This window comes from Cyprinus carpio, chromosome B24 (assembly GCF_018340385.1).
Source record: "Cyprinus carpio isolate SPL01 chromosome B24, ASM1834038v1, whole genome shotgun sequence".
Classification (NCBI taxonomy): Eukaryota; Metazoa; Chordata; class Actinopteri; order Cypriniformes; family Cyprinidae; genus Cyprinus; species Cyprinus carpio.
The window spans coordinates 5,201,454-5,225,781 of record NC_056620.1 but is presented as its reverse complement, the minus strand read 5'-3'; the positions used below and the strand labels follow the sequence as shown (position 1 = coordinate 5,225,781).

The 24,328-nt window shown below is 35.9% G+C and overlaps 2 protein-coding genes across 4 annotated transcripts in view; one reads left to right on the top strand and one right to left on the bottom strand.

The window, feature by feature from the left end:
• LOC109049601 (amyloid beta A4 precursor protein-binding family B member 1-interacting protein-like) overlaps nt 1-17,291 on the top strand; it is a 24,381-nt gene extending 7,090 nt beyond the window's left edge. The window contains exons 2-14 of the mRNA XM_042751798.1: nt 1,796-1,855; nt 2,311-2,407; nt 3,164-3,415; nt 4,205-4,272; nt 7,616-7,775; nt 10,237-10,358; nt 10,968-11,042; nt 11,311-11,454; nt 11,622-11,732; nt 15,110-15,208; nt 15,659-15,782; nt 15,863-15,909; nt 16,153-17,291. Of these exons, the coding sequence (XP_042607732.1) occupies nt 1,796-1,855; nt 2,311-2,407; nt 3,164-3,415; nt 4,205-4,272; nt 7,616-7,775; nt 10,237-10,358; nt 10,968-11,042; nt 11,311-11,454; nt 11,622-11,732; nt 15,110-15,208; nt 15,659-15,782; nt 15,863-15,909; nt 16,153-16,707 (1,914 nt within the window). The 3' untranslated portion in view covers nt 16,708-17,291. The remainder of the gene's footprint in view (nt 1-1,795; nt 1,856-2,310; nt 2,408-3,163; nt 3,416-4,204; nt 4,273-7,615; nt 7,776-10,236; nt 10,359-10,967; nt 11,043-11,310; nt 11,455-11,621; nt 11,733-15,109; nt 15,209-15,658; nt 15,783-15,862; nt 15,910-16,152) is intronic.
• LOC109047246 (protein adenylyltransferase SelO, mitochondrial-like) lies at nt 16,941-24,328 on the bottom strand. Of its 3 annotated transcripts, none has more exons than XM_042751797.1 (19): nt 24,064-24,328; nt 23,867-23,985; nt 22,789-22,917; nt 22,663-22,706; nt 21,858-21,914; nt 21,641-21,739; nt 21,370-21,437; nt 21,177-21,264; nt 21,020-21,089; nt 20,408-20,480; nt 20,222-20,305; nt 18,650-18,779; nt 18,523-18,567; nt 18,357-18,438; nt 18,005-18,097; nt 17,825-17,904; nt 17,703-17,746; nt 17,306-17,385; nt 16,941-17,162 (listed from the first exon to the last, which is right to left on the bottom strand). In XM_042751797.1, exons 1-19 carry the CDS (start codon nt 24,245-24,247, stop codon nt 17,040-17,042), a joined length of 1,692 nt encoding a protein of 563 aa, XP_042607731.1. In that variant the 5' UTR covers nt 24,248-24,328; the 3' UTR covers nt 16,941-17,039. The 3 variants fall into 3 exon arrangements, with proteins under 3 accessions (XP_042607731.1, XP_042607730.1, XP_042607729.1); XM_042751796.1 differs by having other exon boundaries at nt 18,005-18,094; nt 22,663-22,727; nt 24,064-24,327; XM_042751795.1 differs by having other exon boundaries at nt 22,663-22,727; nt 24,064-24,326.

Here is a 24,328-nt window from a genome sequence, read left to right as displayed (position 1 = left end):
TTAGTTGGAGTATTACAGCACCAACTCACATTTAAATGAAGAATTGCTTGAGTTGCATTGTTGTGTTCAATTAAAATAAAAAAAATTTTTTAATATGAAATATAATTTATATTTTTTTTCCAGAATGCCAAAAAGATCAAGTAAACATTCTTAGATTAAAAAAGAACAAATAAATACACTGAAGGAGGGCGTGAATCCCATCTTTAATGTCTATGGGATTTGCCCACTTAATCATCCAAGTAAAATGTTTCTCTTCTCAGACTGGTACAAGTACGCTTATTCTCAATAAGCCACATGATTTATAGGAATCATTTCATGTCTGTGGCAGGAACCATGCGATACAAAGCTAGACGTCTATGTTTAAAAAGTGATAACATGTGCATTCATTCAAAGCAGTTGCACAAACGAATTTCTGAATGTGGGAGAATAAGAGGGAAGTAGGCCAGAGTTGGGTGTTTTGGATCAAGATAACAGATAATGTTTGTTTTATTATAGTTGAAGCTGAATACTCAGAAGTGAAGCTAACAGATCTTTATTTAAACTGGCTCATATATTTTAACTGTGACAAAAGAAAAGTTTAATCTATCATTGGAGATTCAGTAAGTGAATAAATCAGTTAATGTCTACAGTAGAATGAGACAGAGAATGATCTCTTGGCAAATTCATTTGCACGTAATTCATACTTTCTGTAATTTTGTACACTCAGGCAGTGCTGAGCGTTCATGGGCGGGATTCTGCATGTCTTGGCAAAGAACGAGTTATGCAAGCTATGCTTTTTTATCTATAGCCTCTGGATGCATATTGTGCAATGTTTAGCTTTGGGCAATGTTTTTTTTTTTTTTTTTACACATGTGCACAGGTACTCTTCATTACTCTATATGGTATATACTCTATATATGTACTCTATATTTACCAATCACAAACACTTATATGCTGCTGTAAAAAAAAAAAAAAAAAAAAAAAAAAAAGGAGCGCACTACATCCCAAATGACCCAATTCTGCACAGCAATTACAAAACTACTTTTGTATGGCCAGATTATGACAACACCAGTGGGACAAAAAACAATTGTAACTTATTACATCTTAGTTTTTTTTTCTCCATTAAGTAGTACTGACTTTGAACTAAACACTCTCAGTGTTTTCTTTTTAGCCATTATTATAAAAAAATAAATGTAGTTCTCTCTCACACTACAGTATCTCATTCAGTTTATGATCTCACTGGTGAATGGATAAAATGACTGATGGGAGGATGTTCAGCTGAGAATGCTGACTCACATGTAGAATCAAGTTACGATAGTCAGGATGTCTGCATGCATGAATGTTCAGTGACACTTCACATTATCACACTACAGGCTCATGAGACAGATTGGTTTAACACAGGGAGGAGATAATAAAAAGTGAAAGTTTAATCTAAAATCAATCAGAGGGTCATGTTTAAAATATGTTAAGGTTTTTTTTTGTTTGTTTTTTACTTGTAATTATGCATAATTTACTGTTATTACAATACTAAGTACATGTAATATACATCACCTTAAAATAAAGTGTTACAAATATTTGACCTCTGAATGGATATGGATATAATAAATAATAAAATGAAATTACACTGAACATGTGTGTGTGTTTACATGAAATGATCAGAATGCATTTTGTTAAAAACTAGGCCTGTGTTCATACCTCAAGTTCTGTGTTCGGGTTTCTGTGCTGAAACTCACATTATGTGGGGTTTTCCCTAATTCTATTGCAAAACTTGTTCTAAAGATGTTAAATTCTCATCTCCCAACTATTCCTGTTGTAGATGGATGACATTGATGCGATGTTCAGTGACATGATGCAGGAGATGGATCTCCTAACGCAGGTATGTTTCTCATATCCTCAAGAAGGGAAACTGGCTAATCAGTGCGATGCGTGCCTTTGTTTGCTTTTAAGTGAAAAAACATATGGAATAGCTTCACAAAAATATATATTTCTTTTATATTTTCTTGTTGCATTTGGCTACTTCAATAGAACACAGCAATTATATCCCATTCAAACAGTTCCAGTATAGAGATACGATGCAGTGAAAATGTGTATATTTTCTTCATGCAGTATAAATTAGAGATGGTGATAAGTCCGATGCGAACCAGTATGAGCACAAAATATGAAACAAAAAGTGGGAAAGCCCCATTTTAAAGACTAATATGCATATCACATTTGTATGTTTATAGATGATAGTTCCTGTGCTGTTTGTTCTGCAGTTTAAAAAAATAGTTAAAAAATAGCTTCCATATTTGTCTTTCATATGACTTGTGTTCCTCATTTGTCTTTTCACAGAGTTTTGAAGCAGAAACAGAGTCTGCGCCTTTGCCCAAACCCCCCACCACTCCCCCCCATCAAAAAAACTTTTCCATTGGTTTTACAGATCTGAATGGTAAACAATATTTCAACGTAATATTTTTCACACAAGTGTCTGCTGTTTTACCAAGTTATTTCACCAAAAAGGCTCCATTCATCAAGTGTTGCTTTTAGGAAAGAAATTAGTGATTAATTAACCATAAATTGCTTGAAATTATGTCTGAGAGCAGCCCAAAGATGCACAGATGTTTGAAGTGGAGAAAGTTTATCTGAAAGCAAAGCTATACTTGTTTAAAAAATGTATTTTTTTTTTGATGAATTCTTTATTCATTTCTGGTTGTCACAGAGCCCCGCACATGACATTAATAAATGTCACAAATTAAGAACTTACTAATTTTTTTAACTTTTAAACCCACAACTTTTTAATTTGAGGCCAGCCATGTTTTATGAATTCCCTCCCTTGTTTTAGTTAAACCCTTGCTGCTCATTTGGTGGGAAATTGTGTATTTTTTATGGCCACAATATTCAACATAATCTCATGGAAATTGTAAATATTTTACATTTGAATAAATTGGTGGCTTATTTGTATGGTCATACTTTGTATCTCCTTTGGACATTTTCATATGTTCTACTTAAGTCCCAATGATGGGGTTGGGTGGACCTTCATGCTTATTATTATTATTAATCTTATGTTTTGTATCATGTTTTAAAAAATTCATATGAAGTAGCACACCACTTGATGGGGGTAGATCAAGTTGCTATATTTTGTACTTAAAATATAGCAACTTGATGTGACAATTTTTTTTTTCTTTTCACATTGTGACCTCTAAAGCATCTCTGCATGATCTGGAAGACAATGACTTGGACGCCTTGATGGCTGATCTGGTGGCAGATATCAGTGCCACGGAAGAAAAGTTTGCCACAGAAAGAGATACGTTTAAGGGGTCAGCTCCAGTTGCCCAAATACCCTCCCAGCCTCAGAGTAATTTTAACCTGATAGCATCAACTGACACCTCTAGACCTGCAACTTCTTCCAACTCCATTGCAGCTCCGCCCCCACCACCACCCTCCAAATCCATCAAAAGTAAGTGTCATTTTCTGAATGGTTCACACATGCTCAGGCCTCATGTGGGTAACACGTACATAGTTGAAGGTTACAGGGTTTATTTTAACACAACCAGGCCAAATGTGTGTGAATATAATGGAATTTAAGTGCAGCCAACAAACTGCAATAACTTTTTGAAGCATATGAACCTTATGAATGTCTACAATATCCATTTCCACTCAGAATGTAAAAAAAGCTTAACCATAAAATGTAATTATCCTCATGATTGCAATGTTAGCTGAGCCGGATATTCACTGAATGTTATTTTCTGTCTAGACCAGTGCTTGGCAGAATGTACAACAGGAGATATCCAGACGGTTTTATAATGCAGATCAGCTCTGTTTTAAAACCTTAAGTGAGATGCCTGCCTAACAAGCACTTGAAGCATTACAGATGCACTTGTTCTTCACCGATGTGAAGGCTGTTCTACAAGTTGTGCAGCATAATTATATAGGAAGGATACATTACATACATCCTTCTTTGGATCCCAGAATGCCTGGGGATATTTTGGGAATATAGGCTATTGTACAAATATGAAAATATTTGTATGTATTTAACCCTAATTAATCGCATTACTAGCTTAATTTCCATTAAGATTCTCTGACCTCAGACTGCAAAACCAGACAACACTATACCGTCTTCCTTTGTCATTTTTAGATTTAATCTGCAGAGAGTAAAAGTAAACATTTCCCATATTCAGAGCCCTTTAATGTCACACTCACCCACTGAAACCACACACATCATTTTGTTTCCGTTAGGAAGAACTAGAGGAACAGATGAAAGCAGATAAGATCAAGCTTGCTTTGGAGAAGCTAAAGGAGGCCAAAGTGAAAAAGGTGAGAGAATCATTTTAATCATTTTTCCGTCTTGAATGGACTTGAATGATGTCAAGTATATTATTTATTGCAGTTAGGTAAGCACTGCTCACGATTGATTCATGCTGGCTTTGGCTATTATAAAACAGCTGGAGACTGTTCCTAAATCCATTTATCAAGAATGTGAGTCATTTAACTGCAATAATATAGATGTTTTTCATGGCATTGTTCAATGCTGTGGGGTTAGAAAATGCTGACTGCGGGTGCATTAGGTGATCTAGATGAGAGGACATCCACCACACTGATCCATTTCTAAAAGAGTAATAACATCAGTCAGATCAGGGCATTCTGGAGCATGCCTGCACCCTGCTGAATGCCTCAGACATCTTCCCTCTCGTGGAATCCAAAGGAGGCCTCATGTAGGACGTTCCTTAAGAGAAATCACACACAACATCTGTTTAATCTAAATTGTCTCCCCTAGACCTAAGAATAAATAAAACACAACATTTACTAAAGAAATGCAGCTTATGCATTTGTTGGAGTTTCCCATTTCAGATGCAGAATTTATAGAAGAAGAGCATTTAAATAAATGTAGCATGATTTACTAAGGTTTGAAGTAGTCAGTTTACTGGTATTTGGTTAGAAATTTGACTTTCAGACTTTAATTAGGTACCTTATCACAAACAGCAGCCAATCAACAAACAAAAAGTATTCTTACTAATTATTTGTTTAGGGTTCCTCAGTTTAATATTGTGCCTGCATGTTAAGTTCACTGGATGCGCAGCCGTGTCACAGACAGTAAACACAAGTAATAAGTGGTTTCCCCATTGTATTTTGGCATACACTCTTAAAAATAAATGTGCTTCAAAAGGTGCTTCAAGCGATGCTACAGAAGAACCATTTTTGGTTCCAGAAAGAATTATTTTGACCATTTATTTTGACCAAAGCTTCTTTAAAAAAACCATCTCTTTCTTACCTTTTTATAATCTGAAGAACCTTCTTTTGCCACAAAGAACCTTTTGTGAAACAGAAAGGTTCTTCAGATGTTAAAGGTTCTTTATTAAAGGTTCCATTTAAGCATCCACAAGCATCATGAAGCACCTTTGGTTTGATGTGTGTGCAGTTTAACATGGTGTTAGAATATTGCAAATCATATTCATTGTCAAATAGTCCCAATGTTTCATCTTGTCTCGTCTCTTCATAATCTTTAGCGTAAACTTACCTTAATAAATGCCCTCCAATTACACCTCAATTATCCCCTTCTCTGACACCGACTGAGGGCAGTGCTTGCCCTGGTTGAGAAATGCTGTGTTTGTCTTGACTTTCACTCTATACTTTTCAGGTCTTGAATCAGACTTTCTTCAGGCCTGTCTTGACTCTGACTCAATCTTCTTTAGGGTCTCTGTCTGGACTTGGACTCGACCCTCATCAGGTTTCTGTCTTGACTTACACTCAACAACTTTCAGGCCTTTGTCTTAACTCAGGCTCAACCATCTTCAGGTTTTTGTCTCGACTCAGACTCAAAATATTTCAGGTCTCAGTCTTGACTTATGGCGCTTTTACACTGCATGGTACGGCACGGTATGGCTTGCTTTTGGGGGTTTTTTCACTGGGTACAGTACTTGGTACCTGGTACCTCGGTCGGTTGAGGTTCCAAGTGAACCATACCATTACCAAAAACGTGACGTGTAAGCTCTGCTGATCACGGATTGGCCAGAGAGAAAATCGTCGCTACCTGCGTCACTGAACTTGTGACACAAACACAAAAGAACCGCTAATCAGCACAATCAACTAACAATCAAATGCAACTGTTTTGAATGAGTGCACCTTTTCAACCAAAAAGTTTTGTTTGTTGCGGAAGTACAGACGTTCCTCTTGCTGATAGCAGAGGAGCGCATCCAGCGAGAGCTTGATGGGGCGACATGGAATGAAAAAGGTATTTTTAGGAGTTGTGGCAGTAGAGGCGGCGCACCTATAACAGCATGTGAATAATCCCGCCAACTCTAAAGCGATATTAACTGCAGTGGAAATGGAAGCCGAGCCGAGTCGTACCACGCAGTGGAAAAGCTCAAGTGGATTAGACTCAACCATCTTCCGGTCTCAGTTTTGACTCTGACACAACGGTCTTCAGACCTCTGCTTTGACTCAGACATAACACTTCAGATCTCTATCTTAAATCGAACTCAGTCATCTTCAGGTATCAGGCTGGTTGACTCAGTCTAAACCTTTTTCAGGTTGATGTCTTTACTCTGACTCAACACTTTTTTAGGTCGTGGTCTAGAATTGGACTTGACAATCTTCAGATCTCGGTCTTGACTCGGACTCATCCCACTTTTGGTCTCATTTTTGACTCAGACTCGCATGAGCTGGTCTCGACTACATAACTGTCCAAAATTATTGTTAGAAATGTATAGATCCATAATCATAATATCAACAATTGTCAACAATTGCATAGGTTATGTGTATTTTTGTGTCTCATAAGTATCATGATAAAGTAATCATGAAGACTAAACAGTCTCTTGAGCAATAAAAGAGCAACCTTTGAGCAATAATTGTTTGCAATAATAAGGCTCAGACTCCAGGAGGGATTATCAGTCTGGTTTCTAATTAGTCTGGTTATAGGTTACATGACCCACACTGACTTAATGCCTTCACTGAGTGATCTAAAGTTGCTTACTAAAAGTGGTTTATCCGGTGTACAGTATATGTTGTAACAGTGATTACAGCAAGAACATAGTTAAAGTTGCAATGATAACTGAAACAATGTGGTCAGTACAAAACATGACTACAATCAAAATGAGACCATTTTGAATGCACTAAGCTACACTTTTAGCATGATTGTTGATATTCAAATTTCTCGATGAGCATTTCAAGCACCATTGCAGAGCCAGTAGTTCCCTTTAAATGTATTGCCATTCCCATCCTTCCCATGTATTTCACAGAAAATGTATATATCTACTGTATATACATCCAAACATCTGTTCATTGGTTCTGTTAAAAAGACCAGCATGGCTTGTCACCAGTGTGTGCTTATGTTAGGCTCTTACCAGGCTTCTTAAAATATTTAGGTTTCAACTACATTTTGTTTAGCCAGAAGTTCCACTTTGGTCCACTTTGCAGAATATTCTGACCAAGAACTGCTAAACTGAATGACATCTTATGACCAACATAAACTGTAAAGCATCCTAACAGTTTGCTTTGTTTACAGGGCATGCAAAGATTTTGTTGCACATTTGCCAACAAACTATGCCATAATTCCAAATGGAGATGCAAATCACCACAAAAAAAAAACAAACAAACAACATGCAGTTACCATGTTAACTACAGTAAGTTTAATCTTGTTATTTATGTTTTGTTGTGATAGCTGGTCGTGAAAGTGGAGATTACGGACGGCAGCTCAAAGACTCTGATGGTGGATGAGAGACAAACAGTCAGAGATGTGATGGACAACCTGTTTGAGAAGACACATTGTGACTGCAATGTGGATTGGTCTGTGTGCGAGACCAATCCTGACTTACAGACTGGTGAGTATCATCCAGGTACACACAGACCTGCATGTCCATTCAGTTGTCATCAGCTTTATAAAGCTGGATTTCGCGAAGATGATGAAGTGTGTTTTTACTGGCGTGCTGACAGCCAGGCTCCAGTGAGCTCACAGTACAGAGCTGACCTACCACTATACACATTCACTCTCATTCACCAAACGACAGGTGGGTTTAATTTACTGCCCCAGACACCGTCACTCAACCTCCTTATCATGAGGAAATACAGTCCTTATGATCGAAATTCCCCAATTTTTCTTTCTCCATCTGCTCCGAGGCTTCATCTGCAGCCATTACCATATGTTTGCTTTCTGGCTGCCAAATTTTAGATGAATAGACTGGATTTATCTTGTGTTATTCCATTCGTTCTTATCCCTAGAGAAAAAGAAGTGCACCTGTGGTGTACTTTAAGACATAAAAATATATTTAAAAACAAAAACAGTACTTGCAGATAATATTTCAATGGAATAAAAATGCCACGTAAGTGTACGCTAACATTCACGTAGCACACTTACAAAGTTACAAAAGTTAATAAACATAGTCTTGAAATTTTAATTGCAAGTATATACTTTTAACATTTCACATATACTACAAGTGCGCATTTAGTGCACTTCTTTTTCACAAGAGAAAAATAACACATGGAATGGTGGAAACCAAATGTTATAGTTTAACAATTGGCACTTTAAAAACTTGCAATAGACCTCTTTGTTGTCAAAAGTATTTGTCCCTCATGCTGCCTTCTATTGAACCGTCAATGCAATCTAACCACATAGAGAACATTACTCACCAGGGTTAGGAAGGAACAAAGTCAAACTTTAACTGTGTTAAAGATCTTTGCCAGGTTCATTTTAGAGAAGCATGATGCTATTTCCTACTGTGAGTGACTTATAATCATGAGGGAACATCTAAACAGCCACAGTATACTTTCATACTCTATTGCCGTTCCTTGCTGTCTACATATACAGCTTTTCACCATCATCTACTCCCATCTATTAGAGCACTCTCATCGAGCTGAGGGACACATGAAATCATACACATGCTCAGGGAAAATAGCTTCCATGATATGCCTTTGAAGCAGATTCACACCATGGGTGTAATGCCAGTAACCACATCAAACTTCAGACCACCCGTAAGATCTCTTCATTCCAGTTTTTAATCAGTATATGTGATATTTAACTGAGAATATGGGAGGTTGCAGACAGTATAGAACATATATACTGTATATACCACATTGTCTGGGTTGGCACCAATGCAATGGGAGATGTGCACAGTAAAAACCCAGCATTTGCTTAATGACTTAATGATAATCATTTTGGTAACACTTTAGAATAAGTAACACACATATTCACTATTAATAAAGAGTTTTCCCTCAATAAACTCCAAATTTGCTGCTTATTGAAAGTAAGGTAGTTGTTTGTAATAGTTATGTTTAGGTATTGAGTGGGGTTAGAGGATCTAGAATGTTTGCGCAGAATAAGGTATTAATATGTGCTTTACAAATACTAATAAACAGCCAGTATGCTAATAATATCCATGTTTATCAGCAACGAGTTAATTGTGTTCCCTAATCTAAAGTGCTACCATCATTATTATTTCTGAAAACGGTATTTTTTTTCATATTATTTTTCTTTATTTCAGGGGATCTTTCAGCTTCATTCCAGTAAATAAACCAAATTCATGTTAAGTTAACTATTCAAAAAAGAAAACCGCTTACACAAGTTACTTTCAGAGGAAGTTTGAGCTTGCTGTTTACTTTCATGCTGTGTATTTCTCATGCTTTACAGTGCATCCAGGCAGCTAAGACCAAGTCTATTTGAATAAGGAAATCCTGAAATCTCAAAAACTGCTAGCCATACAAAAAAAAAAAAAAAACCCGCTACAAAATGTGTGTGTGTGGGGTGGGGGTGGGGGTGGGGGAATATATGTATTTCTTTATTTTTATTTATTAAAGTTTATTTTAAATATTTGATCTCACTTTACATTAAGTGGCTTTGACTACTATGCACTTGCATCAAAAAATAAGTGCAATGAAAGTGCAATGTGTTCATATTGTATTGCAAAACACTTTTGCTGCTATTGAGGTGGGACACGGGTGAGGTTAGGGACAGATTTAGGGGGTATGGGTAGGTTTAAGGGTGGGTTGAGGTGTAAGGGATGGGTCAACAGTGTGTTTATAATGCACTTACAGAAATTTATTACAATGCAAAAACATGTATGTACACAATAAGTGCATTGTATCAAATCATTATTTTAAATTTTAAGTATAGTAGTTAAGGCCACCTAATATAAAGTGGGACCAAATATTTTTAAGTTGCTGTAGATAAAAGTGTTTGTCAAATGAATCTTTACATAACGTGTGCATAAGTTTTAGGGGTGGTTTTGATTATAGATATTTAGTTATAAAAGGGAAATGACATTTGAACTGAGTTTGAACTTTCCACAGAACGAGCGTTTGAGGACCATGAGAACCTTGTGGAGCCTCTTTCAACATGGACAAGGGACACTGAAAACAAAGTGCTTTTTCAAGAGAAAAAAGACAAGTATGAAGTGTTCAGAAACCCTCAGGCAAGTATTTGGACAGCTATTTGTGCTTCTTGATGATACAAATGAAATTACTAATAAATAGCTAATACTTTAGGGACCAGTTCTCACTATTATTAAGCAGGCTGCTTATTAAATATAGCATATATTTATACTTATAAAGCACATATTAATGCCTTATTTTGCATGATTCTTCTACATCCTTTAATCTTACCCCATACCTAAACTTAACTATTAATAAGCAGCAAATTAGGAGTTATTGAGGCAAACGTCATAGTAGTGAGAATTGGTCACTGAACTGTGACCAATAAATAACTAAATATAAAAGTGCTAAAAATAGTGGATATTTTTCCCTTTCCTTTGCTTGTAATAACTCTGACATTTCTAACACTAAAACAACTTCTCTATTTCTTGTGCCCTGTAAATTCACTGAAAATGGAACAGAAATTAGAAAAGCAGTTAATCTCAGCACATTGACAGTTTTCTCTAATGGTAGAAATCTAGAAGTGGCCATTAGTGTAGAACGATCTGTCTTTAAAGGTGCCTCATGACATACATGAATACCTGATGATCAATTACTGCAATTCTGCTGAATGCTAATCGATATTAAGTCCATTCCAATTTCTTTTACAGAATTTTTATATGTGGAAAAAGGATAAGAAATCTCTAAAGGACATGAAAGACAAAGACAAAGAACAGCTACTGGAGGTGCGTCTGGCTTTAACTTTGATAGAATTGAGAGGCTTTATCTAAAGATACAGATGAAGACATTTATCAAAAGAAATGTCATGGTGTCATATTTAACATCATAACCGGACCCTCTTGATCAAGTAATGCAGGTCTTGATCCAATTTCGACACAACTTTCTCACCCTCATGTCATTCCAGTGTGTGTTCTGCAGAAATCTATATGGAACAACATGAGTGTAAGCGAATGATCAAAGTCTTCATGTCTGGTTCTGCATTTCTGGGTGCAGGAGAACTTCTGTGGAGCCTCCGTCATTGTGCCTGACCTGGAGGGTATTCTGTATCTGAAGGAGGATGGCAAGAAATCGTGGAGACAGCGCTACTTCCTGCTGCGGGCCTCTGGATTGTATTACTCACCCAAAGGCAAGACAAAGGTCAGCTCAGGCAATCCAGACAATAAAACATGCAGTGTATTTTGACCAGACATGGAGTTCTGATGAATTAAGCTCAATGTACATAGTCCTAAATAATAACTGGCTTGGTGAAAAGGTCAAGCAACTAAATTTCGGTGACTAATGGTTTTTTTCTGTGTCTTTATCAGGCTTCACGGGATCTTGTGTGCTTGGTGCAGTTTGACAATGTGAACGTCTACTACTGCAAAGAATACAGAATCAAATACAAAGCACCAACAGACCACTGCTTCATTCTTAAGGTACGGTTTCAGCCCATGGTTTTGAAAAAGAAAGCGCATCTAATTGAATTGAATGTGCACTTTTAATGTAACATATACATACAGTACACACAAAACTAAATACTAAAATCATTTTTTGTATATTAAGTACAAAATTAGCTTGTGGTAATAGAGCACTTTAAGTACATTATGAAAGTGTAATTTTTTTTTAACCTGGGATATCTAATATTATACAAATATATGTTCAATATATTAAATCTGTGCTTGCAGATAATATAATATTAATGACAAAAGATGCTGCTTAAGTGTACGTAAAGACAGTACACATTCTTTTTGTTTCAATAATCTTTTGTTGTGCTATAAAGAAGTACACTTATTTTGATGTTTTTGACTAACACACTAAGGCACACGTAAAACACTTGACTATAACTGGAGTGTTATATTTGATATAACATTTAATGTTAATATATGTTAATATACTAAACTGCAACAGTATGAATGAAATTTGTAATGACAAATATATTTAAATACATTAAATAAAAATGTGATACAATATACAAGTGTTATATATTACAGTATTATTTTATATATACACATTTAAATGTGTGCTTACTTTTTCACAAAGGCATAATGATTTATTTAAATGTTTCTTCACTAAATATTATGTAACTACATATGTAGTTTTGAATGAACATATCTCTGCATTACCAGTGCTTGTGTATAATAAGTTTGTTTTGCAACACTTACACTTGAGTTCTTAACCATGTACAGAGTTCACGGAGTGATACATTTGTACAGTAGTTAATTCCTGATGTTTATTACACATATGTAAAAAGAAGCAAAAGTAGATGTTTCAAGCCTAATATGGTCTATTGTTTTCAGTGTTTGTTTTAGAGCAGCAATAATAAGAGTAATAATACAGAGAAGCTTCAAATATCTCATATTTTAAAGGAATATGGTCGTTTTTGTATCAATTTAAAGATCAATTTAATAGTAATTTTAATAGCAATAAATAAATAAATCAACAAACACTCCCCTTTCTATAAAATACACTGAATCGTGACATGGACATTTTTTAAACCAAAGCAGAACTTTTCATAGACATGGACGTTAGCAGTAGAAACAGAAGAACTAGGGTGGTGGTACTTGTTTTCCTGTTGTTTTTCCAGAGTCTCAGCTGAGATTTAGAGCTGTTTACTAACTTGAAATCAAACTAAAGAAAGGCGTTCTGTTCCATTCTGTGGGTGATGCAAAGAAATTGTGCTTCTGGACTTTGGGCCCTAAAGCAAATCCTTGTTTTAAAATGCTATCTATCAGCAGCAGTCATGGACATGAAAGACGTGAGGCTTATGGCACCAGAAGCTGTAAATTCATTTCCCCCTGAGATAACAAGAAGGAGTGGTGCAATGGTGTGACTGGGTCAGAGGTTTGAAGATGACCTTACTGCAACCCTTCAAATTGCTCCACTGGTTCAAAACTACATCCCTGAATGAAATTCCTGTTTAATTACTAATGTAGTAAAAATGGCAGACCTCATCCCCGGCCAGTTTTCAGAGACAACCTCAGCTTTTTAAGTCATGTGCCATAATTACAAGGACTCTTTAGGTACTGCCGGCAGTAGGGCATTTATCTGATATTTACGCACCATAAATCTGCTTGGTTCTCTTTTATACATGTCCACTAAAAGACCACTACTTAAGCTGGTAGGTGTAACTTCCAAACCCTGGGCTGCTAAACATAAATTGTGCAATAATTATTTCAAGGTTTGTCTCCTGTATGCCTAGAGCTTTAATATATAACAAGTAACTAAATGACTACCCCCAAAGATAAAAGCTAATGTCTTGCATTTAAAGTTCCAGAATGCAGGAAGTGGTTGGGGAAGCATCTTTTCCTGTTTAGTGAGCATGGATGTGAGCTGACATTAGCTGTAGCAACACAAAACATAAAGGGATAGGGGTTTGAAGATTCACGAAAGGTGAATATTTTTAGGTAGCATTTTATGGTAAAGAACTTTGAAAGCTACATTTTGTGAAGCTTTTCTATAGAGAAAGATGAACATCTAGCCATGTTGCAATATTACACTTATCATATATTTTTTAATTCATCTTTTTTTATTGAAGCTAAATTGCTTTCAGATACATCTTACATACATTCTAAAAATGAGATATAGGTTCTAAAAATCTATCAGAAAATACATACCTGAGTGTCTTTAACATAATAATAATAATATTAATAATAATTCCATGTTTCCTAAAGATACTACCTAGTGGAGGTACATATAATGAGAACTACAGAGGGCCTAAAAGCAAGCCCTGTGGCACTCACCACTACCTTATCTATATTTAGTCCACACAGCATGGGTTCTCAAGCCTTTCCAAATGGATATATATATATTTTTTTTTGTTTGTTTTTGGTCTATGGTCTAGTAGCCTACCACAAGTATTGAAAGTTCAAAACTTTGTGTGTGTGTGTGTGTGTGTGTGTGTGTTCAGACCATGCGGTTTTCAGAGCCTGTCTGTAATTAAAGTCTTTGCACACAATTTAAAATACCTCAAACTTAGTTTTCTTCAGTCTACACTGTTACATTGTCTGGAAAGTGTGAATATTGGTTAATTGTTCTACAAATTTTAAATGAGGCATGGAAACAATATCACTGGCTAAAGAATCTTAGATCTATTCACAGGAGACAAAAATACCTCACTGTATACATGATTCTAACAAAACCAGGTCCACTGACATGCTAAACTCTTGCTAAGGAAGCATGACAAATCATGTAATACTTTCCAAGGGTGTTTCAGGCTATGTCTAAGCTAGGAGTGTCTGTGTTTTAAGTTAGTCAAGCAATTGGGAAATAAAATGCAAACACATGATAAAATGCAATACATGATATAGAGCTAAAACTAAACCTAGCGACTCAGACTATGCTCCAACAGAAAAGGACATGCATTATTTGCACAACTTGTGCAATAATTATCAAGCACAACATTGTCTCTGCCTCTTTTAGCAATATTTAGGACTAATCCTAAGGACTAAATTGTGATTTTATTGTGCCATCTACTGTCTCTGCTATGCAACTACAGTTCAGTAATAATGATAATATCACCAATTGTCTATTTGGAGAAAGACTAATATGATCAAAACACGAACTAACTTTGAATACCCTTAATAATTTGTTACCAAACCAAAGAGAAAAACACAAACAAGAAAATGTACAATTAGACATGAGCAAGAAGATCTTAAAGATTCAACATACGAAAAATACTAAGTGGTTTCACAAATCATCAGGGAATTATGTGGAATGTAATATGGAATACAACCAAATGCAGTGTTATTAGGTATCTTGGCCTTTATATCAGAGTACACAGTGGTTGATATGGTTAATGTGATCTGTTTTTCAGCATCCTCAGATTCAGAAAGAATCACAATACATCAAGTATCTGTGTTGTGATGATGTGTGGTCCATGACTCTTTGGGTGACTGGAATACGTATTGCAAAGGTGAGCGGAAACCAAGCCATAGAGCATACATTTCTAAATATTTATAAAGTAGATAATGATAAATCCAAAGAAGACATGAAGCATTTGCATTAGAAATTCTACTTTACAATACAAATATGAACACTGTAAACTTTAGCTGTTGTGTTCGGTTCTATTGTTGAACTTTGTCTTGGGCATTAAAGGAATAGTTCACCCAAAAATGAAATCATTTACTCACCCTCAAGTTGTTCCAAAAGGAGACATTTATAAAAATGCTGGTAACTGAACATTTGCTGGTACCCAATGGCTACGATCATCTATTTGGTTGTAAATATCTTATTTTGTGTTCAACAGAAGAAAGAAACTCTGAAACAGTCAGTAAATGATAACAGAACTTTCATTTTGGGGAGAACTATCCCTTTAAGTTCTTCTAGTATTAATGGTCTTGTTTTGTTATGATTTCTTTCATAGTATGGTAAGCAGTTATATGACAACTACAAGGCTGCTGTGAGGAAAGCTGCAGGCTCTGCAACATGGGCTAACCGCACTATCCAGACCTCCTCCAATGCATCGACACCCTCCCCTACACCTAAAGGTAGAGATAATGGAGTTCAACAGATCATCATAAAATCTATCATTGATCTTTCTATATTAAGTTTTGCATATATCTTTCAGCCAAAGCTGCAAATGGACATGCTTCTCACCCTGCAGTGGAGACCAAGGTACCTCTCAATCTATCAGCTGTTTTAGTAACGGAGAACGTGGTTAAAAATAATGCGCTTATCACTAATATTATCGATAACACTTTAAGACTTGAAGTAGACTGCAAGTGCACGTTCAATACAATTAGGCACAGTTTTTTATCACAAGGCTATATACGGTTCCTTGAAAGCTGTTTTAACTTCTTGTAATCTCATGATTTATTTAGAGGTCTTCTGAATGTTTTTTTTGGTTTGTTTTTGAAGGGTCCTGGCAACCAAACATCTTTCCCACCACCACCTCCACCTTCAATGGAAATCTTGCCTCCTCAACCACCTGACCCCATGTTGCCTCCTCCTCTCCCTGCTCCTTCCAGCACAACCAAAGTTAACAAGTTTCCTCCTCCACCTCAATTTCCACAATCCTCCATCCCACCTCCACCCACGGATGACCTGCCTCCTCCACCACCTCCTCCAGAAGATGCCGAGCAGCCCCCTGACTTCCTACCTCCACCACCAACTAGTATGACGTCTTACGGGGGAGCAGCGCTCCCACCACCACCTCCAGAGCCCCTTGCGTCTCTTCCACCACCTCCTCCTGCTCCCCAAAACTTTGCATCTGCAGGTGGAGCACCGCCTCCACCTCCACCCCCACCTCCACCCCCAGCTCCTGCACCGGCTGCCTACCAACCCACCAACTCCGTCAGAAAAGTGGCTCCTTCTCCCCCTCAGAGGACTACACCTCAACTAGCAGCGCCATCAGGTGGCGACTTCATGTCAGAACTGATGACGGCAATGCAGAAAAAGCGCAGTCAACCATGAACTTGAAGACTGAGCTAATTGACAATTGTTTGAAATGTTTTTATTACACCACAATACTAAAATGTGTAAAAACTTTGTTCTTATGCAACTACTTAGATTATATACTGTATGTATTACAAATATGCTATATCATTACTGCTAATGAAATGTCAGTAAATATGGTCTTGCAAAGTTAACTGTTAAATAGATTCTGGAAGGCCTTATTGAGTTCTTATTTAGATGCATGATGCAAATTTTCTTTTTCATTATTTTTATTTAATATGCTTGTGTAGAACTGCAGAATGTTTTGATGCAAATGAATGTTCAAGTTATGCTTACATTGAAAAAACAGATTAGGAAGAACAGCTGACCCTCAGCTGCTGAGCCCAGGATGGAGGTTTACTGGAGTATCCGGCTCTCTCAGCCTCCTCCTGCTCCACAAATGGCTCTGTTAGAGTCTTCTGCAACAGCGCCACCTAGAAATACATCATAAGAAATTCTATCACATATGAAAAATAATAGTCTGCCTGAAAATATTCGATTTTATGTATAATTGCCTGGCCTACAGTACATTTCAAAGTAACATATTAAAGCAAAATTTCATCGCATGTAGTCATACCTCTGAAAAGTCATTTTTCTCTGCTTTTCTGATAGCAGATTCAGCCATCCAGTTCCTCAATACATATCGTGGGTTGACTCCTGTACAGTAAAAACAAAGCAGTCAACACACATAACATATACAACATAATACATAACAACATTACAAAAGTTTAGCGTCAATAATTGCAATGATGCCGACATTAATGGTGCTAAAAATTCACCTTTGTAATCACAGGAATCAATAAAATATTAAAATATCAAAATAGAAAACATAGATAATAATATTTCACTATATTACTGTTTTCAAATGCAGCCTAGCATTCTAAAAAAAATCTTGCGGACTCCAAACTTTTGAATGCTAGTTTGCCATGGCATACTGTAATGTAAAAATATATACAACATAGACCAAACAATACCTTGCATTCTGTGCTGACGTGCTGCATCTGAGTCACTTTCCATCCTTTAAGAGACGATTAAAACAGAGAAATATTCATTTCAATGCTCTAATGTATGCAAGCATAGATTGCAGCAATGTTACCTTGACAGACGCTTTAAATACAGCTGAACCCAGTCTCTGAAATACTCATGTGATAAGAGGTCTGACAGAGCCCACATTGACTGTAAAGAGAGACACAGTCACAGTTAATGGACTGAAATCATTATTATATAAATCATGGATATTGCAGCTGCTGTGGGTGTGAATGGAGTGGAAATGTACCGGAGGAATGGATCCCGTCTGAAGCTGGGACATAGTGACTTCACTCAGCTGTCTGAAAGTCATGGTGAAGTCTGCTCCAGTGTCCTCCATCAGCTCAAATCAACACAACACACACCATACATTATACATTTTATTCTACAACGTTATACATGTAATTCTTCTCTTTGTATCTACTGCAGTTATTACAACAGGGCACTGAACTTTATTTGATAGATTTGGTGATTTGGAATTTAAAAAGTCTAACTGTAAAAGTTTTTAGTAAAAATTTTTATAAATAAATTTATATATATATATATATATATATATATATATATATGTCTCTCTCTCCCACACACACACAGCTAATATTTACCTTTAGAAGAAATGCAATCACATATGAATCGTTTTCTTGATTTCCTAGAAAGCCTAACTTTGCTTTGAATAGTTCATGGAATCTGTAACAAAATTAGAAAAAAATAGATTAGAAATGACTCAGAGATTAATACAGTGTTCTGTGTACAGTTTAATGGCATGCTCACCTTTGCTGGTAGGTTTGGGAATATTCTCTCAGTGTTTGCCGACACCTGTAATGAACAAATGAAATGATACATGAATCACCAGTTTCATTCCAGATCAATACAATCAGAAAATAAAAAGAGCTCTTACTGTGACAGCTGATCTGAGGTCAGCAGTGGTTTCAGAGCTTCTAGAAGTTTCTGTAGATTGAAGAGGCCCACATTAGCCTGAGCTCCTATACTGTACCGGCCCTCATCATCAGATGTGTTGGGGACAAAATCTATAAAAAAAAAAAATTAGAAATGCTATAGCAAGGATGTTTTTTTTGGTACAGTAGGTCAGTTTCATGTTCACTTAATAGAATATATGAATGCAGTAATACATAATACATTTTGTACTGAACTATACTTAAAAGGAAAAGTTGTATGAATTATATATGTGACCCACGAAACAATCTTAAGTCTCTGGGGTATATTTTTAGTAGGGCTGGGCGATATATCTAACGATATGATCATGCGTATCTAGTCAGTAAATCTGGTTCCCTGATTAGCGCTAAATCGCCATCACCTGCTTTCAAATGGAGCGGCATTTACTGTAATAGACAGAGCCGTAGTTCACTGACAAGGTACGCAATATCGGGTTCATTATCGCAGATGAATCGCCTTCGATAATGAACGCGATATTGCGTACCTTGTCAGTGAACTACGGCTCTGTCTATTAAATGCCGCTCCATTTGAAAGCAGGTGATGGCGATTTAGCGCTAATCAGGGAACCAGATTTTCTGACTAGATACGCATGATCATATCGTTAGATATATCGCCCAGCCCTAATTTTTAGCAATAGCCAAAAAAACATTGTATGGGTCAAAAATTTTAGATTTTTCTTTTACGCCAAAAATCATTAGGATATTAAGTAAAGATCATATTCCATGAAGATATTTGTAAATGTCCTACCGTAAATATATCAAAACTTAATTTTTGATTAGTAATATGCATTGCCAAGAATTCATTTGGAAAACTTCAAAGGGGATTCTCTCGGAATTTAGATTTTTTTTTGCATAAATCAATGGAAAGTTTATATATTCAGTTTTCAGATTATGTATAAATCTCAATTTTGAAAAATTTTGTCATTAATCACTTACCCCCATGCCACAAGGATGCACTGTTTTTTACGTGTATTTAGCTTTGATTTGAAATAAAACAGCGAATCCTTGTGGCGCGGATGACACAGAAGAGCATACACAGCATACGGTGATATGGAGAGACACAGAGGAGACCACTGACAAACGAATTATTGAATGAAGTCGTTATTTTTGTTTTCTTCGCTTACAAAAGTGTTCCCATCGCTTTATATAACCCAGACTGCACGTCTGATGGCAGATGGGAGTATTCTGAAGACGACTTTCATACCTTTTATTGACCTTGACACTGCTATTTACTTGGCAGTCTATGGGACAGACACAAGCCTCCCGGTTTTCATCAAAAATATCTTAAATTGTGTTCCGAAGACGAACTGAGCTTTTATGGGTTTGGAACGACATGGGGGTAAGTGATTAATGACAAAATTTTCATTTTGGGGTGGAGTATCCCTTTAAGACTTGTTTTGTGGTCCAGGGTCACATATGATACATATATATTTACACATGCTATGTTATACAACAAACATTAAACAATTACAGGAAAATGATCACTAATATTTTGAAGTATGGGAAAAGAAAGTTACTTGGGTCATATGATTCCATAAATCCAAACGGGCCATAGTCAATGGTGATAGAAAGCAGACTGAAGTTATCTGTGTTGCATACTCCTGTGAAGATGCAGATCATATGGTTGAACATTTTGGTTATTCAGCTCAATCTATAATATAACAGACTGTGATATTTAAACTAGTAAAGAAGAGTCGACTAACCATGCGCAAATCCAACTGACATCCAGTGAGCAATTAAATGTGCGGTTTCATTCACCACTCTAGAGAAAAACACCTGAAACACAGTGAAATATAGTCAAGCTTGTTAGAAAGTAGGGCTGCACAATTAATCAGATTTCTAATTGGGATTACATTATGGACGGCAATTAATCGTTCAAAGTCCACTTGTATTATCCGGCACCCTTAAGATATGTTTTTTCTTTCTACATGTTATCTTAAGGGTTTTTCCATTGTTTTGGTTTTAGTATAACATTATAATACCATTAATATTTTTACTTTTTTTTTTATAATTTAAAGAAGAAACCAATCCGATGTACATTTGAGGATTAATACTATAGAAAAGCACTAAAGGTTTTTCAGTTAGAGTGTTTTCAGCTGGTTTATTTTCATATAAAATACAGCATGCAGTTGCATCAAACAATGGTATAAACATCATTCAATGCAAATTGTGATAATCGTAATTAATAATCGCAATTACAATTTCAAGGGAATAATCGACAATTATGATTTTTGTTATAATCGTGCAGCCTTATTAGAAAGTATAAAATAACTTTGTATTACAACTAAACATAAGCGAGACACTGAGATACATACCACATACTTGTCAGGGTCATTCATCGCAATAGATTTAAAATACTCTTCAATTATAAAGTCCAATAATGTCCTAAAAAAAAAAAAAAAAAAAAAAAAAACAGCAAATGAGAGTGAGTCTGAGAATAAATATTACTCTCCTGAGTTAAAGTTATTTTACCGCAGGACATCTAACTCTCCGGTTCTAGTTAATATCTCCAGCGAACCAATACGAAACCAGGACCTGGCCAGGCGCAAAACAACCGCTCCTGATGGACACAGAGAACAAGCACATGCCATGATTTATAAAGATAAAGACTGATAAAGAACAAAGTGTTCATTTACAATATTTTTTCATCTGATTGTAGTTTTACCTCTTTCTTTTATGACATTGCCGTTATAAAACAGATCCCTCCATACAGGCTCCTCACTTACAACCAGACTGACAAAAGATAGACAAAAAAAAAAAAAAAACATAAATAAAAATAAGGCAAAATTTGAATGTGGTAAAGGCAGTATTAATCTTTTTGTGCATGTCCATTCATTCTCTCACACCTCACTAATTAGCATGCATACATATGAGACTGTGTATAAAACATTATTTTACACACATATAAAATAGTGTACAATGTGTATGTTATGCACCTGAGGGCTCTGCTTGTGGGAACCCCCAGAAAATGCATGGCTTCACTGCACAGGAACTCCCTCACAGAGGAGCGAATCACAGCCCGTCCATCACCAGACCTACGCGCACAACATCATGAATATATACTGTATAACAACTAAGAAAAATAATGATGTATTTCTTAAGATAACACATAGTTTAAAACAAATACTGTGAAAGCACAGAAGCAAAATTCACCTTGAGTACGGTGTCTTTCCTGAGCCTTTCAACTGGAGTTCCCATCTTTCACCTTTTCTGGATAAAAAAGAGAGACTGTTTGAAATGTATGGCCTACTCTCATTCAGAACACTTGTCACATTTCTAAACTGAGATATGTCTTTGTTCAGCTGCATGCTTAAATGAATAGTTCACCTAAAAATAAAAATTTCCATAAATGTATTCACTCTCAGGCCATCCAAGATGTAGTAGATGACTTACTTTCTTCAGTGGAACACTGAAGATGATTTTTAGCTGATTCATAATACGCAAGTCAATGGGTACCGTCACACTGAGAGTCTAAAAAGCTGTTACAGTTACTTGTAGTTTCTGATGATATATTGAGGTCTTATGAACCAAAACAATTGATATGTGCAAGAAACTGAAGATTATTTACAACATTATATACCTGTAATCCACAGCCTCAGGCAAACAGCACTGGAGCTCAAGGTTTCTGATTCCATTGTTGTTTACAACAGAGAGGGAGGACACATACCTCAATATATCACCAGAAGCCACAGGTATTACTTTTGTGTTTCCTGTAACTGCTTTTTTGACCCTCAATGTGACCCTCCATTACCTCGCAGATTATGAATAAACAAGGACGATGGGGTCAGCTAAAAATCATCTTTACTGTTCTACTGAAGAAACTCACCTATATTTTGGATGGCCTGAGCATGAGTAAATTAACAGAAAATTTTATTTTTTTTGGAGAACAATTCTTTTAAACATTACGTAAGATGATGAGAGTTTAGAGATTATAGAGACATCTGTTTAAAACATTTACCTGTTTGTATATTCCCCCAGAAAATGTGCTCTTCCATCCCCCAGCTGTCCTGCCCAATAACCAAACTATAAAGATAATAATCAAACAACATAGCCGTTGCTGTCAGGTTTGAAACTCCAGTTTTACCTGATGGCCTCCGTATCTGTGTGCCAGTGGAATAGAGCCAGGAAACAGTTTTCCACCACTAACACAAAGAACAAATTCTTCATTCTGAATCACAGACTCATTCAGATCCAAAATATTCCTCAACACATCCTGAAATACACATATGTGGAAACAACATTTACAAAAAAAGTATTGTGGTGGTACAGTGATTGTTTGATAATGCCATTGTACTCTCAGAAATACAAGTGTTTCGACAAGCTTGATTGAATTCATGCTTCTCATGAAATCAGTTTTAAAGCAGTTTTGTCAAAACAAGTCGATTAGGAATTGATAAGCTATGGAAAATTTGTACACTATGTCATATTAACATTTGATTTAGGAAGTAGGTTGTCTATAATTCTTGTGAATTTTTTTAGTATTGAATGTGCACTCATAATGTTAACACATTTTAATGGAAAACAACTTGTTCTTGTAGACAATATAATATTAATTATATTAAAGGCCACTTAAGCATATATTAAAAAAGCACACGTTCTTATCATTTTAAGTGTAGCGTTACTTGATTTTACATTTTAAATTATATACTTCAAATGCCCTTAACTGCAACTTCATATATTTTATAATATGTTTAATAATGATATATACACGTTTAAATAGAAAAGACATTCAAGCACATTTCAGTTGTCAGTTTAACTGTATTCTTAAGACAAAAGAAGTGATGAACTTAAGTGATGTACTTAAAATTATGTGCATAAGTTATATTTAAATAGGTCTCTACAGATAAGCTAACTGCATTTAATACGAATTTAAACTTTAATAACTTTTCATTGTATTGCAATTAAGTGTATATTTAGTTCACACTTGAGTATATTTATTTAATCTACTGTACATTATTTCAGTAATGATACTTTTGTTAAAAGTATGCTGATGTGTATTACTTCTTCACAAGGGCATAAAAAAACACTATATTATATTTATTTTATAAAAAAAAAAATAAAAAAAAAAAATTTTTATATGACACTCACATACACATAAAATTATAAAAATAGAAGAACACATACTACAACAACACCACCCCTTGCAAGTGAAGGTGTATAACCTGTGACGCAGCAGCCAGTGTCAGGGGCTCTTTCAGAGGGGTGGGCCGGGACCCTGAAAACACACACCCCCTCACAGGACGACTAACAGGACCATCCAGCTCATCAAGAGGGAGAGCATCTGTAAAACACACACACAGCGAGTCAGTCACAGTCAGGGTGAAAAACAGCATGTTTACACTCATAATGTAAATCTTACCTAAAAGTCTATGTGATAAAGTCAGTGGTATTTCTCCATATGTCTTCTCATTGGTGTAGAAGTGATTCTGCTTAAACTCTCGTTCATTACAAACTTTACTCTCACAGAAATCTTGTTCGTCCCTACATGTAGTGCTAGCGACGGCCGAAAAAAATACAAATAATGTGAAACCATGTTTCGTCATTACATCAGTCTCACAAACATAAAGCTATTTGCATCCGTACTTAACCTCATCACGGAACTAAAGGAGAAATCAGTACTATGT